Here is a 16,411-nt window from a genome sequence, read left to right on the forward strand (position 1 = left end):
GGACGCACGCCGCGGCCGCCGGCCCCAGGCCCCTGTCCCAAGACGGGGCCAGGATGGTCAACGCCGCGGTCAACACCTACGGGGCGGCGGCGGCGGCGCAGAGCGGCTCCCGGGCCAGGACGCCCACCAGCCCCCTGGAAGAACTCACCAGCCTCTTCACCTCGGGACGCAGCCTCCTGAGGAAGTCCTCCAGCGGCCGGAGGTCCAAAGAGCCAGCCGAGAGTGAGTGTGCCAGGCCTGGCCCGGGCCCCGACGAGGTGGGGGTAGAGGGGAGGATGGTGGGGCTCAAAAATCTGAAGTAAGGACAGGGACCACCGCCCAGGTAACGCCTGGAGGGGCCTTGATCTTCAGCCCTGCGCCCTCAAAAGGCAAAGGCACAATGCATTCCTAAGGAAAGGATGGATTGGGGATGTCACTGGCAGTAATTACAGATATCAAGCTGCACCCCACTCAAAGTATCTCCCTTTATTGGGGGAGGAGACAGCACATGTAAAATAAGAGTTCTTAACAATGGTCCTGGAAAAATCGAGCAGAAAAGAAACTAATAAACAGAACGCTCTAGGGAAAGGAGGGGGTGAACCTAAATATTGACCTGCAAAATTGTTAAATAGTAAAAAAAAAAATTATTTTAGCTTATATGAAGAGAAACCAGCTCACCTAAGTCTCTATGAAAAAAATATTTAAAAAGCTCTGCAGCAAAGAAAGCAATTTGGTTAGCTGAGGATCTTTACAACATGTATAATTGGAATAATATGGAATAATTTTCTCCACATAGTTCATGCTGCAATATTCTTTCCTTCACAGAGAACTAAAGTAGACTTACTATTTCGCACTATAATTCATATCTTATGGTACTATTTTTAGATCTATTGATTGCTACATAAGTTATGAGAAATCATTAGCTCGGTGAGCGCTTTTTTTCCACCATTGAGTTTCAAAGATGAGGAGATTTCTCTGTATCTGCCATGAACCGTTGCATGCCCTAAGTATATTACTTCACAGTTGTACATGCTGAAGTCAAAATAGATCCGGGTCTGTTTTCTCTGTATATAGTCCATTAAATAACATCAGTTTCTTTCATTTAAAAATGTCTTAACCAGGCACTGATGGCACACACCTACAATCCTAGCTCCTCAGGAGGCTGAAATCTGAGGATTGCTGCTTAAAATCAGTGGGGGCAGAAAAGACTTGTTAAGACTCTTATCTCCAATTAACCACCAGAAAATGAGAAATAGTGCTGTGGCTTGAAGTGTTAGAGCACTAGCCTTGAGCAAAAGAGCTCATGGATAGCACCTAGGCCCTGAGTTCAAGCTCCATGACCAAAAAATAAATAAATGAAAATTAAATTAGAAATACAAATGTCTTAGTTAGCTGGACACTAGTGACTCACATCTATAATCTTAGCTACTCAGAAGGCTGAGATCTGAGGATTGAAGTTTGAAGCCAGCTTGGGCTGGAAAGTTTGTGAAATTCTTGACTTTCAATTCAGAGGCAAAAAAGCTGACAGTAGAGATGTGGCTCAAATGGTAGAGCTCTATCCTTAAACAAAAAAGCTCAGAGACAGTGTCCCAGGCTCTGAGTTCAAGTCCCAGACTAGCACAAAAAACAGCATGTCTTAAGTAGCCAGATTCTGGATTGCTCACATCTGGAATCCTAGGTATTCAGGAGGCTGAGTTCTGAGGATGGGGACTGAGAGCCAGCAAGGACGCTGAAATCCATGAAATTGTGTCTCCAGTTTACCAGCAAAAAGCTAGACTTGGAAGTGTGGCTCAAATGGTAGTGTAATTCCCAACACTGGCACAAAGAAAAACTTTAAAAAGCCTTAGGTACTTCAACTAGCAATCGTCCATGTATCAGATCAGTTTCCCTTCTATTTCTGTCATACTGTACGAAGAAAGCTCCTGAAATGAAAATGAAGCCAAGGTATAAAATCAGCTCAAATGCTCTTCAATGGAAAGACCTGGCAAACATCATGTTAAGTGAAGCAGTTTAGGGCCTGAGAGACAAAGGATACATATTTTCCCTTATATGTGAAAGCTAGATTTATCTTAGGAACTCAAATAACATTGGGGGGGTATACAACTGTAGAAAAATGTATTAACTGAAATATGGAAGATTCCAAAGAGAGCTCAGAAATGTAATTCCTTAGACAGGCAAAGTCACAGTTCAACAAAAAAATCTCCAGGAAGTGGGTACTTGAAAGGAGTGCGGTGTGGTCAAGAGGAAAGGGGTAAATGAATGATGAGAAGAGGAAAATAGTCAAGACTTCAACGTATGTCCTACAAAATTAAGAACAGTAAGGGAAGAAGTGGCTAGCAAGGGATGGGTGAGAATATTGAAAGGAGTGACATTGATCAAGAGGCATTGCACTCATACACTGCTTTGTTAAATGACTACTCTGTTGCACCACTAAGCATAATTGAAAAAAATTAAAATTCCTCAATATTTGCAATGATGAGGATGACAGTGACATTTTTAGATAATAATCATTTTCCCAGTATTCCCTCCCTTTTTCTAGAGAGATTTGTGAAAGCATTAGTCACTGAAATAATGCCAAACAGTTTTTTACCTAACAAAAAGGCAGTGGTTTTTTTTTTTTTAGTAATTTAGGCATACATCAGAAAGTGTATTGTATAGCTTTAAGAATTAGGAAGAACCTCTTCATAGAACACTTGTTTTCAGCTAGGACAATTTTTCCCCCATGGATGTTTGACAAAGTCCAGAAACATTACTAGTTGTTACCCTGGGGTACCTCTAACATTTATTGCATAGAGACCAGGATGCAGCTTAATAGCTTACTATGATGTACCTAATTACTTGGCCCATATAAAGCAAGGTTTTGACAAAAAAGAAAAACTATGCACCATATATTTTCTTTGAAAATATATAGCTGTTTCATCTTAAGAGTCGGTGAAACTTCCAGATTTCCTCCCTACCTATCAACTTCTTTAGAGGATTCTTAACAGCTCCATCTGGCAGATCTGCCAATTAGCTATAAAAACTGTATGTAAAAGAAAGGATTAATGAAGTTATTTCAGGAGAAATGCATCTGTTATAATCGGTCTATGTGCTGTATGTCACAGACTCCTCTCCTGACTTCAAAATGAGCTCTGGGTGCTTCTAAAACAGTTCTATGCGAAAGTGATACAGGCTCTTTATAGATTTTAGGGAGCCAAAGATCGGATTCCTTTCCTTGTGTTATTAGGTTGTATCAACCCTTCAGAGGACGAGCAAGCCCTGGGTTGCATTAGCCCTGGCACTTGACTTTACATAAATGGGAGGGGAGAAAAATGGAAATGGTACAAATGAATAATTAAATTGCTACTTTCTTTTGACTCTAGAGGGAAATAAAAATGTACTATCAGATGCTAAAAAGAAAAAAACCCCACAGGTCTTAGATACCTTTTTGTATTTTCTAATGCAACATACCAAAAATATTGATAAAATTCACAGTCACCTGATTGTTGGTGCTGTCATAACATAATGCTGTAACTCTCCTTTTAATCTTACACTTACCTTTAAAACAGAGTAAGAGACATGAAGTAGTATTGCATCCAGGACTTAGGAAATTCATTACTTTTATAAGAATTGTTTCACATTTCAAAGATAGAGGAAAACCAGTCTCTCTTTTTCCCTGTTCCTTTTAGTTCACCACTAGAGTCCATTGTTTATTTATTTCAATATTTTGGTGGTAATGATGATTGAACTCAGCTTATGTTTCTTTGGTACTGGCTTACTTCATTTAGGACAATTTTCCAAGTCCTTCCATTTTCTTATGAATGGGGCAATGCCATTCTTTCTGATGGAAGCATAGAATCCCATTGTGTATGTATGCCATATTTTCTTGACCCACCAAGGGTCATCTGGGTTGATTCCATATCTTAGCTATGGTGTATAGTGTTGTAATGAACATGGTTGTAGTGGTGGCGTTAGTGTAGGCTTGTTTTTAGTCATTTGGGGAAATGCCCAGAAGTGGAATTACTGGGTCATAGGGAAACTCTATGTTTAGTCTTTTGAAGAACTTCCATACTGCTTTCCACAGTGGTTGAACAAGGTTTCATTCCCATCATCAATATAGTATAGTTCCCTTTTGATCACATCCCTGCCAGCATTTGTTATTATTAGCTTTCTTGATAATGGCCATTCTAACTAGGGTGAGGTGGAATTTCAGTGTTGTTTTGATTTGCTTTTCTTTTATGACTAGAGATGTTGAACATTTCTTAATGTGTCTATTGGCCATTCTTATTTCTTCTCCAGATAATTCTCTCTTTAAGTCTTTGTTGTTGTTGTTGTTGTTGTTTTGTCAGTAGTGGGGCTTGACCTCTGGGCCTGGGCGCTGTCCCTCAGCTCTTTAGCTCAAGGTAAGCACTCTACCACTTGAGCCATAGCACCACTTTTGGTTTTCTGGTGGTTTTTTGGAGTAAGTCTCACAGACTTTCCTGCCTAAGCTGACTCTGAACTGTGATCCTCAGATCTCAGCTTCCTGAGTAGCTAGGATTACAGACATAAGCAACCACCACCTGGATTCCCTTTAAGTCTTTAGCTTACTTATTGATGGGGTTTTTGTTTTCTTGAGGATTTTTTTTGGGGGGGAGGGTTAAATTTTTTGAGCTCTGAGTGTATTTGAGATATGAGGCCCTTGACTGATGTATAGCTAGTAAGGATCTTTTCCCAATCTGTGGGATATTTATCCTGCTAGTTATGTCCTTTGCCATGCAAAAACTTCAGTTTAATGCAGTCTCATTCATCCAACCTTTCTTTGATTTGTTGGGTTTCTGAATCCTTACTTACCAAGTTTCAACCTGTGGCAAGAAGCTCTAGGGTTTCCCTTATCCCTTCATATAATATTTTCAAGGTATCTGGCCTTACATTGCATTCATTGATCCATTTGGAATTGATTCTGGTACAGAGTAATACATAAGGATCTTACCTCAGTTTATTACATGTGTGTAGCCAATTCTGCCAGCACCATATGTTGAAGAGGCTGTCTTTCTTCCATCCTGTGGTTTTGTCTACCTTATCAAGTATTAGGTGGCTATAGGTCTGTGGGTTCAGTTCTAGGTCTTCAGTTCTATTCCATTGGTCCAAAGACCTGTTCATATGCTAGTACCAAGATGTTCTTTTTTAATTAATAAGTTTTTTTAATTGTGAAAATATTGTACAGAGGGGTTACAATTACATGATCAAGGTAATGAGTACATTTCTTATCAAGCATTGTTGCCTCCTCCTTTGTTTCCCCTTCCCATCCTTTCCCATCTCCCCCTCCTCCACCACCCCCCCACCAAAGTTGTGAAGTTCATTTTTTGACATAACGTCTTGTTCATCTCATTGTTGCAATGGGTCTACCTGTATCCCTATTAAAACAATTTGTTTTTTTCCTTCCCCTCCACAAATTACAACAACATCAAATACAGTGAAAGCAGGGGGGAGAGACATACAAAGCAACAAAGAAATTATCTTATAAATATGTTAGAAAAAATAGCAAGAAAGAATAAACATTTGAGTCCTTATCTTGGGGTTCATTTCCCTAACATCAACTTGTCTGACCTCTTAGGCTTGTCTCAGACATATACTAGTTACTGCAAATAAGGGAAACCATGGGACCTATGTTTCTTTGGGCCTGGCTTACTTTACAAGTCTTTCCATTTCCTAACAAATGGGGCAATGTTATTCTTTCTGATGGAGGCATAGAATTCCACTGTGTGTGTATGTATAATATATATATATATATTTACATACATACATATATATATGTATGTATATATATATATATATATATATATATACACCACATTTTCTTGATCCATTCATCTACTGAGGGGCATCTGGGTTGGTTCCATATCTTAGCTATGGTAAATAATGCTGCAATAAACATCATTGTGCCAGTAGCTTTAGTATGGTCTTGTTTGTGATCATTCAGGTAAATGCCCAAAAGTGGGATTGCTGTGTCATAGAGAAGCTCTATGTGGAGTCTTTTGAGGAACCTCCAACTACTTTCCAAAGTGGTTGAACAAGTTTACACTCCCACCAACAATGCATTAGGGTTCTTAATAGAGACCCAGAAATACAACAAATCAAAGAATTGCATGAAGTTGCAGAACTTCTGCATGGCAAAGGACATAGCTAGCAAGATCAATAGAAAGCCCACAGATTGGGAGAAGATCTTCACTAACCATACAACAGACAAGGGTCTCATATCTAAAATATACCTGGAGCTCAAAAAATTAAATCCCCCAAAAACAAATCCTCAAAGAAACAACTGCCCAATAAATAAGTGGGCTAAAGACTTAAAAGAGAAACTTCTCTGAAGAGGAAAGAAGGATGGCTAATAGACACATGAAGAATTGCTCGACCTCCCTAGCCATAAAAGAAATGCAAATCAAGACAACATTGAGATACCACCTCACCCCAGTTAGAATGGCTATAATCAAGAGCTCTAATAACAACAGATGCTGGAGGGGATGTGGACAGAAGGGAACCAAGCTGTTCTTATGACTACGGCTTTGAAGTTTGGTTTTGATATTCCTCCAGGACTGTTCTTTCTGCTAAGGATTGTTTTTGCTATTCAGGGACTCTTCTATTATTACATATGATTTTTTGGAATACTTTTTCTATATCATTGAAGAATGTTGTTGGGATTTGACAAGTATTGCATTGGATTTGTAGATAGCTTTTGGAAGTATTCCCATTTTCATAATGTTAATACTCCCAATCCAGAAACATGTTCTTATTTTATCTATTCTTTATGCTTTTGAATTGAATTGATAGAACACCTAGATCATGAAGTAACTATTATAAATCACTAGCCATGAATCATAGAAATTAGACCAAATGAAAGAGGGAAAAGAAATACTTTCCTCCATGTTAGTTCACTTTGTGCTGCTGAAATAGAATTCCTGAGACTGGGAAATTAATTCTTTCAATTACATATTTAGATCATGCTATTGGAAGCTAGGAAATCTTGGAATATGCCACTGGCATCTAGCAAGGGCTTCATGTTACATCATCATCCTGAGGCAGAAGATGGATAAGCAAGGCAAGATGAAATCAAAATAGCAGCAGAGGGCCAAACTCATGTTTACAGGCCCACAATGAGTAACCTCTACTCCCAATGACATTAATTGACTCTTAAGGGTGGAGCTCCATGAGAGAGTCGCCTCTCCCTGGCTGTGCCTCTCAAGAGTTAATTAATCTGCCAAAACTCAATATTTAGCATTTTTAGTAAAGCCATTACTCCCAAAAAGAACTTTCAAATAAATAAAAGGAACTTTTAAACTTAAAAAATAATGATTTGGAGCCAGGCACTTGCAGGTCACACCTAAAAACCTAACTTCTCAGGAGGCTGGGATCTGAAGATTGTGGTTTAGAGCCAGGACAGGCAGGAAAGTCCATGAGACTCGTATCAGCAATTAACCACTAAAGAGCTGGAAATGGAACTGTGGCTCAAGTGGTAAAACATTAGCCTCAAACAAAGAAAGAGATCAGGGACAGTGTTCAGGCTTCGAATTTGAGTCCCAGGACTCAAATTGGAAGAAATACTTTTTAAACATACTTTAAATATACGTTGTTCTTGTTAATATATATATGTACATACTGTACATATATGTATGTACACACAGTATGTACATATATATATATATTTCCCAAATTTTAGCAAAAAGTGAGGAGTCTCCCATTATGTCCTGGCTATCTAAGGAATTCAGAACCATTGGTGGGATTCTCATTGATGTCTACGTACAAAGGTGATGAGTCACGTGGTGGTCCAGACAGGAAAGGCCTTCCCGCCAGAGCCATCAGGGTTCCAAGCCATTTATAATGACAGTGATGCAGCATTAATTTCTTATTAACCTTGCAAGGTTAGTCTCCAGGGTAGCTTGAGGAAAGAGCTAAGTAGTCTACTTCTGCTATTTAAATTCACTTATGTCTGTTTCTTCTTGTCTTCTTGCTCTTATAGGTAGTTTTGTCAAGTGGTTCTAGCTTCGTGAAACTCTCCTTTCCTCTTTTAACTCTTTTGTTCTTTGTAATATTACATGAGCTATCAGCTGTGGGCCAACAAACCAAATACCAAAACATGTCATCTAAATCAAGAGAGTGACCTTCCATATAAGGACTTCCTATACTTAGCTTCCAAAAGCCACTTTAACTTACTTTTTAATGGCATGGATAGAGTTCTTGGATTTGAACCTAAGAGGTCTGAAATTCCGACTTCTTGAAACATAAACCACCTAGAGAAGTAGGTAATGATATTTGTTTATTTTTAGAAGAATCTACATATTGTGATTAGCCTACTTAAAATCCCTTATTTTTACCCTTGTGTAAACAGCTGCTGACGAAGATTGGGTAAGCTAAAAACAAAAGGAAAAGCAGAAAGAGTGGACAATTGTCAATTTCTTATTTAAAGAGACTACATGACTCCACAGCCTGTAACTGTCCACTGAGAAGCATGTTGACTTGGGGCAGGATTTCTGGGTGCATGGTGATTATGATTTTTGCCTTTTTAAGGAATTACATTGGGAAATGGGAGGGGAAAGTGGTGGGATGGGATCAGGCAGAGAGAGGTAAAGGAATGAAGAGAAGAAGTGGGGGAAATGCAGTCAAAATCCAATGTATATAATAGAAAATTAAGAAAAGTGAGGGAAGGCTGGGTTGAGAGGAATCGGTGAGACTATTGAAAGGTGGCATCAATCAGGGTGCATTGTATCTATAAATTGCTTTGTTGAATGGCAACTCCTTTGTACAACATCTTAAAGATAATACAGATATTAACAAAAGTTTTAGAGTTGACATATATGTAAATGTATATATGTATACATATATTAATTGTCTGTGCACATATCACATATCATATACGTATATCTCATAGGCTGTACATTGGTTGTTGCCAAAATTCTAAGAGGCCATGCTATCACTCCCAAGGATATCTTCTTTGTAAGAAGAGGCTGTAACTGCTTGAATGACATGGACCAATTAATGGTGGTCATCATTTGGTAAAGGAGGTATCAGATCTTTGCAATACTCCCCTATACTGCCTTTGGAATGCTTCAGTGTCACAGTGGGTTCTGATTCCTGGGACTGAGCTGTGTTTAAAGGTATGAGTCTGCCTCTGCCCATTGGGTCTCCACAGTATGAAATGATGTAGACAAACAGATCCGAGTGCAGACCACCAAGTCTTGAGGAAAAACTTAAGGATATTTGTACAGGTGTCTTTTGTCTCAGAACTGACATGCCCCCTCCAAAACTCTACCTCATAAACTGACTTTTTAAAAAAATTTCAGCTGCTTGTATTTTGGTCATAATTATATATATAAAGGGGCTTCATGGCCATGGCTACCAAAGACTAAATAAATCCCCTAATGAAAATCCCATCCAGTGCTGAATGGAAGTGAGAATTACTGCAGCACTGATCTGGAAACTGACTCAGAAAAGAAAAATTATAAAGTGCTCCCCCTGTGTGTCTAAGTACTACTTTGTTTCACTTTAGACCATAATGAAATTTTATATATATACATATATATATATATTTCTAGCCCTTTTAATTATTCTTTTTTCTTAAAGCTAAAGAAATATCCAGTCAAAATGATGAGGTTACACCCAGTATAAGTAAAAATCTTTGATTTTGAAAATCCATGAGACACCTTAGTTAGTTGGTCCCATGACACCCCCTGTTTCTCATTCAGGTGCTCCTAGAACGGTAATATAAAATCATTGAAAGAGACATAATTTCATAAATAATTGCTAACCTTTCTGGGGGGCAGACCACAGCTGTCTTTGATTGATGCAGGCAGACATGTTTATCCCCTGTGTTTATATTGTCTGGTTTCTGAATCTTTAAGTGCAGTTTCTTGTCAGCAATTTAATCAGTTCCATTAAGAACTCCCTCGCTTTAGGCTTATAAAATGCAGAGACATTTTTAATTCAGAAAGAGAACTACACTGGGCTGTTGGAGAAAAAAAATAACAAACAAAACAAGCTTCTCTCAATCGTATTTACTTTTACACACATGAAATACACTAGAAATGATTTATTCGCCTCCTTTTGCTTTAGTTGAAATATATTTCATTTGTGACTTCTATTTGCTATAATAGATTCTCAACACTTTGCCAACTGTGATTAATTAAATATTAGGTTTAAGCAAGGAGATTCCTATCGGCCACCTCATGATTGTTTTTTGTGTGGCTTATGTTCTATCCGTATAACATCTAGAAGTTTAGCACAAGTCTGGATGGCACAAAAGTGATCTGTATCTTTGCTCCACAATAAACAAGCCTTGAAACTTAGGAGAAGTCAGTTCATTAAATAACTAATGGGATAACATTATTATTATATTATTATTATTATTAGTGTTAGTACAGGGGATTAAACTCAGTGGCCTCATTGTGTTTGCTAGGCAAACACTCTAAACACTTGATCTCTTACCACAAGCCTTGTGCTTTTAGTTTGGTTTTTGATATTGTTTGAAGGGTCTTATCTGTCATCTTCCTATCTTTATCTCCAGTCTCTGGAACAGCTGGGACCACAAGTGTTTACCACCACACACAGTTTCTGATCACCTTTTAATGCCTTAGCTTTCTCACTTTTCTAAATAAAATATTAGGTATCCAAACACAACTTCTCCTGCTTCCTGGTTTGATGTCCCTGTAAATAACTGGATGTGTAAATCCTCAAACAACATACAGCTTTTGAGTTTTTCTCTCTGATGCTAAAAGGGCTTCACCTTCCGCCCCCCCAAAAAAAATTCTGTAAAACAATGGCAGTCTATTAGTGAAGACCTAATTCAGTTGTCCAGCTGATAATTCTTTGAATTCTTCCTTTGTTCTTCTGCAATGACAGGAAGCTTTGCTTTCTCATCAAAACCAAGGAACAAGAAAGACAAGGGCAGGAGGTTCTCATCATCTTAGTTCCTGAAACCGTCTTTCTCAAAGTGGAAACCTGATAAATAGGTATTGGACTTGTTGACTTAATTCACATAGTGATTGAGAAATGTGCCCAAGATTGAGAGGAAGAAAGTCATATGAGAAAGGTCTGACCATTAAATGAAGACCTGTCAGTTTCTATGCGCCAGAAAGTTTCCCGTTACAATCAATATTGCTGCACACAGCAGCTATGTGGCACGCAGAATTCGCCGCTTCTGCACTGATGGGGCATGTTTCAAGTAACGGCCATTCTGTTTGTTAGATTTATTAGAGAAAAAAGGTAAAAAAGAATATAGCCATCAAGCATCTCAATGTAGAGCATTTCACACATGTCAAATCACCATTAGCTTTTGTATAAATGAATGGGCTCTCAAAATCAATCCCTTTTTGTTCTCTGGGAATAAGAAGGTACAATATTTTAAAAAGAAAGCAAGAAACTAACTCTTTATAACAGTAGTTATAATCTGTTTACCATTATTCATCATTGAAGTCAAATAGTAACTAGAATGAAAACCTGTTCCAGGAAGTCATTTAACCTTTCTGGAAAAAAAGCATTGAAATAATTCAGGAAGCTATTATGATGTCATTGGTGATGTTGAATCTAGGTGTTGCCAGGTAAAGATGAGTTTTACTTATGAAATATTTGAAAAACCTTTCTTAATTTTCAAAAAAATGGTTTATCAGAATATTATGAAGAATCAGCAGTCCTAAGTTGAATAAGGTGTGTGTAGTGACTCATGCTCTTTCTTGATTGAAACAGATATTATTGTTGCTGACTGGAGCCTAGGTGAATTAAATATTCTGTTCCTAGAAGATTAGCCAACCAACTGGACAATCAAAGTGAGAAGTAAAAATATTAAAAAGAACCAAAGAAAGCAGGGAGTGATATTAATATTGATGTTAGAAGCAGCATACACAGTCTAGCCAGAAATAAGCAGAAATAAGTTGAATATAAGGAATATAAGGAAAGCATTCCAATACATAGGATTATTGATGACTGAAAAACTCTCTCCTGCATTTTCTACTGATCATTTCTTAGTTGTATGTAATAACATTTCTCTCTCTCCTTTATTATACCTTATTACAGATAGATAGTATGTATATCTGACAAAAAAAAACAAAGACAGGAAAACCATACCTAGAAAGAATCATCAAATAGGGACTGGGGATACTTGTTTGATCTGACCTTAGATCTTCCCAAAGTTCTGAGCAGATATTTTACTTGTCTTTTGGTTTCCATGATATCACTAAAATAATTCCAAGAGGCATAATGCTGGGATAGGATTTAGCTCCCAAAAGAACCATCAGTGCTGAAGTGCAGCATTTCTCTATTTAAATTATTGTACACCAGACATCAAAATTGCTTCTATATCTGCATACTAACTTTATTCTTTTGATTGACTAGTTATTAACTGCTTATTAATGATTGCCAATAAGCAAGAGCTATCAAAATAATTTAAGCTTGTCATCAGTGTCAAAATAGCCTAAAAGAAGTTTCAAGCCTAATAACTGAAAAGAAAAAAAAGCACCAACTACATCGCAGCAGTCCTTCCTTGGTTGATTGATAATATTGAAGCCTGAAAGATTCATTTAGCTTCTGAAACAGGCTATGATTTTTAATATAAATTAGAACAAAATAATGAAGCCAAAGCTTCATTCCACATGGGTCTATGTAGAATGCTTGTATGGACAAATGACTTAAGTATATTTCTGCACTACATGTCCCTTCTTCCATTTCATATTTAATTGCCTACAATCTCAGCTCTTTTCATGTAAAGTTGACAAGGTTTCTGAACTGGTCTGTGATGGGACTCTTTATGCTCTTGACTCCATTAAATATTTGTGGGGTATCTTCCCTTGTTGATTACTCCATAGAAAGACTTTTAAGTCCGTGTGTTATGTTCATTAGTAATCCTTTATGTATTCTCGTTTTTGTCATCATCCTCATCGACCTCCTCCTCCTCCTCTTCCTCCTCCTCCTCCTCCTCCTCCTCCTTTTGGTCCTCCTCCTTTTGGTCCTCCTCCTCCTCCTCCTCCTTTTGGTCCTCATCTTTCTATTTTGGACCTCTACCATGATCCTTTAATTTAGGCAGCTCTAACTTGCTTGTCATTGTCACTCAAATGGTTGGGCAATGTCTCCAGCCTGGCTTTTGCTTGTTATTTTGGCAATGGAGTTTTGTGTATTTTTTCCCAGGCTGCCTTCAAAGTATGATTTTTTTCTTATCCTTTTGAGTAACTAGAATTACAGGTATATGCCCCCAGAAGACCAACCTAGGGAGTCTTTTAAATTGCATCAACTAAAATATTTTCTATTATAAACTGTACATTTAGTAGTTATCTGTTGCAAAATCAAATGACTAAGCTAATGATGGTGTATCCAAACTAAAGTTCATGACACATTTTTGAGGCTAAAGACTTTGTTTTGTCCTGAGTGCTCATAATGCTCATTAGTATATTTTGTGTAAATTTATATTTGTGGATTTAAATTTTTCCACAGCTAACATTTTAAAAAAAATTACTATGCATTAATAGATAAGGAAATTTCATTGTGATATTCTATGCATATGGACAGGGTATTCTGAGCAAGTTCATTCTGTTTATTAAATCCCCATATGCTCCCTCAACTTCTCTTCTCAAACACTGTTTTTGCCCATTTTCAAAGTTATCTTTAATCGATTTTAAAAGGGGTTTTAATTCAATATATCAGTTTATGAGTACAATGACTCTTCATCAGTGTCAACCTTTGTTCCAGCTTTCTCCATCTCTCCCAATCCCACACCCGGTTTCATTTTCACATTTGTACAATGAATACTATGAGTTTCCATACTTCTCTTCTTTAATCTGCACCCTTCTCACTGACACCCTCCCTCCCACGATGCATGTTCCACGTTCCTGGTATTCATCTTGTTGAATTACAGTTGTTCAGAGGAGGTACACCTGTGTACACCACATACTAGTCAATTTGTGTGTGGGCTTGTTATTGTCTTTGTGTGTGTGCATGCATATGACTGTAACCTACTTAAACCTCTTTATCTCTCAGTATACCTTCCTTTTCCCCTTACACTTCCTACTGATCATGCCCTACCAGAAAGCCCCCTTCTACATGTCCTATCATTATCATCACATTATCATAATCTTCATCTTTGTGATATTTGGCTTTTTGACCTTAGTTCATCTTGTTAAACATCATGATTGCCAATTCAATCCTTTATCCTATAGATGACATTTTTCCCTTTATGGCTAAGTAATAATCTATGGTACATATGGACCTTATTTTCTTTAATCATTCATCACTTGGTTGTAGTTGTTGTTTGTTTGTTTGTGCTAATCCTGGGGTTTGAATTCAGGGTTTGGATGCTGGACCTAAGCTTTTTTGCTCAAGAGTAGCACTCTCCCACTTGAGGCACAGCTCCATTTTCAGCTTTTTGGTGGTTAATTGGAGATGAGAATCTCACAGACTTTCCTGCCTGCTCAGGTTTCAAACTATGATCCTCAGTTCTCAGCCTCCTGAGTAGGTAGGATTGTGGGCATGAGCCAGTTGTGCCTGGCTTTTTCAACAAAGTTTTTAAATAGCAAACTTCAACAGAATCAATAAGATTACCAAGTAGTAATAATAACTTGAGTGTTGCACAGCATGTCAAGTTCAGTTGTGCTCAAAATTGCTAAGAAACAACTGAAGTATCAACAGTTTTCAACCGTTTTCACAGTCTAGAACATTATAAACAAGAAAACAAGAGCAATAAGTATCTATCTTAATTTCCATTACTGTGTTTGTTTTCAAAATTCTCTTGGTTTAGACAGCTTAAAAACAGTCACATTATAAATAATGGGAGATAGATCTAGAGAGCCATAGAATAGACAGTTGGATAGATATATAGACTGATAGATAAAGATTGATAGATAGATAGACAGACAGATAGAGAGATAGATAGAGATAAATAAAATTTAAAAATGAAGTCTAAAGCCCTAATGCAGAAAATATTGGTTATCTACCAACTATTCTTTTAGGGACAGCCAAATTTTCTGAGACTTAACTTTTAAAATATTTACCTTACAATGTGTTTTAAAGCACAAAGCAATCATATGCAGGAGAATATCTTGTTAAATATTAAGTGCGATAGAACTCTAATGGTGGTTGTTAGACCCCCAAGGTACATGTGGAAAGAATAAATATTTAACTTAGAAAAAAATAAAAAATGAATTACTTTTTCAGAGAGTCCATGTTGGTTTTTTTGCACAAATTTCTCTTCAGTTGAGGTTGGAGGAAGGCTCTGACATGTTAAGTGAATCTTCCAGGTGCCAGATATCAGCAGCATAAAGAACTGGAGAGGATGTAGGCCTCTCTGTCTCTGTCTCTGTCTCTCTTTCTGTCTCCCTGTCTCTGTCTCTCTGTCTCTCTCTCTCTCTCTCTCTTGTCCCCTGGGAGGAAGCTGCTCTGAGGTTGCTGAACAGAATCTAAGACTTGAAAGCAGAGGGTGATTACATTGATGAAGCCCCCTTTCTGTGCAAAGAACAGCTTTGAGAATGGCGAAGCATTATATACACGCTTAGCGTCCTGACAATCTAATTGTGAAATGTGATTTACTCACAAAGGAGAGAAAATGATTACAACTCAATAGCTGATGCTTTTCTCACATTCACTGAATGTTTTGATTCTCTGGTTACAGGTGATTTAGCCTTTAAAATAAAACATTTGCTTTTGAGAAGATATTACATATTATCCAAATTATTAGGTAGAAACCAAAATGCCTTTGAACACTTAATGTATAAAAGTACTTAGTATGTAGAGGGAAGACTTTTAAAGAAAATTTTGTGAAGTGTTTTATGCACATTCAAATAGGCTCTTGTTTACCATTAATGTGATTACTTAAGCTGTAAGAAAACAAAAGTTAAGGTTAGCATTAGAAAAAATAGAGCATCAGAAAAAATTTATAATCTATTAAAATTTTATTTAAAAGCATATATACAACCACAAAGACAGAAGGAAGGAATGCTAAACTTCTAAATATAGCTTAGCTGCCACACACAGATGACCTGCATGAAAAGTGACCATCTAGAATATTCTTCATGAGGGAAAGCAGTGTAGAAATACTTTGTGCATTTTTCTCATCTTTGTATTAACTTCCCTAGCTTTCTAGTAAAGTCTTTATCCCAGTGCTAATTAAGCAGAGGTTTGCTTTGCACATCCATTTTTAATGTGCACTCCTCACAGTTAAATGAAACATGTGGCATGAGGCTTTTCCAGTTAAAAGCAGTTCTGACCTACTTCCCCATGAAATCAATGGAGGGCTTCAAAAGACTCTTGAGTAGCTGACATTTAAGGAAGTCAGTTCATAATCTATGTTGGTGTGAAAAGTGCTTCCCTCCCTGTCTGTCTGTCTTTCTCCTATCCTTCCCTCCCTCCTTCCCTCCTTCCCTCCCTCCCTCTCTCCCTCCCTCCCTCCCTCTCTCCCTCCGTTCTTCCCTCCGTCCCTCCGTCCCTCCGTCCCTCCCTCCCT

The 16,411-nt window shown here is 37.7% G+C and overlaps 1 protein-coding gene across 1 annotated transcript in view; it reads left to right on the plus strand.

Moving 5' to 3' along the window:
- The window catches only part of Nyap2 (neuronal tyrosine-phosphorylated phosphoinositide-3-kinase adaptor 2), a 201,332-nt gene that overhangs the window by 141,915 nt on the left and 43,006 nt on the right, over positions 1 to 16,411 (plus strand). The window contains exon 4 of the mRNA XM_013037915.1: positions 1 to 222. This exon is cut by the window's left edge and continues 14 nt beyond it. Within this exon, the coding sequence (XP_012893369.1) occupies positions 1 to 222 (222 nt within the window). The remainder of the gene's footprint in view (positions 223 to 16,411) is intronic.

Source organism: Dipodomys ordii, unplaced genomic scaffold, assembly GCF_000151885.1.
Source record: "Dipodomys ordii isolate 6190 unplaced genomic scaffold, Dord_2.0 Scaffold1, whole genome shotgun sequence".
In the NCBI taxonomy this organism is placed as follows: Eukaryota; Metazoa; Chordata; class Mammalia; order Rodentia; family Heteromyidae; genus Dipodomys; species Dipodomys ordii.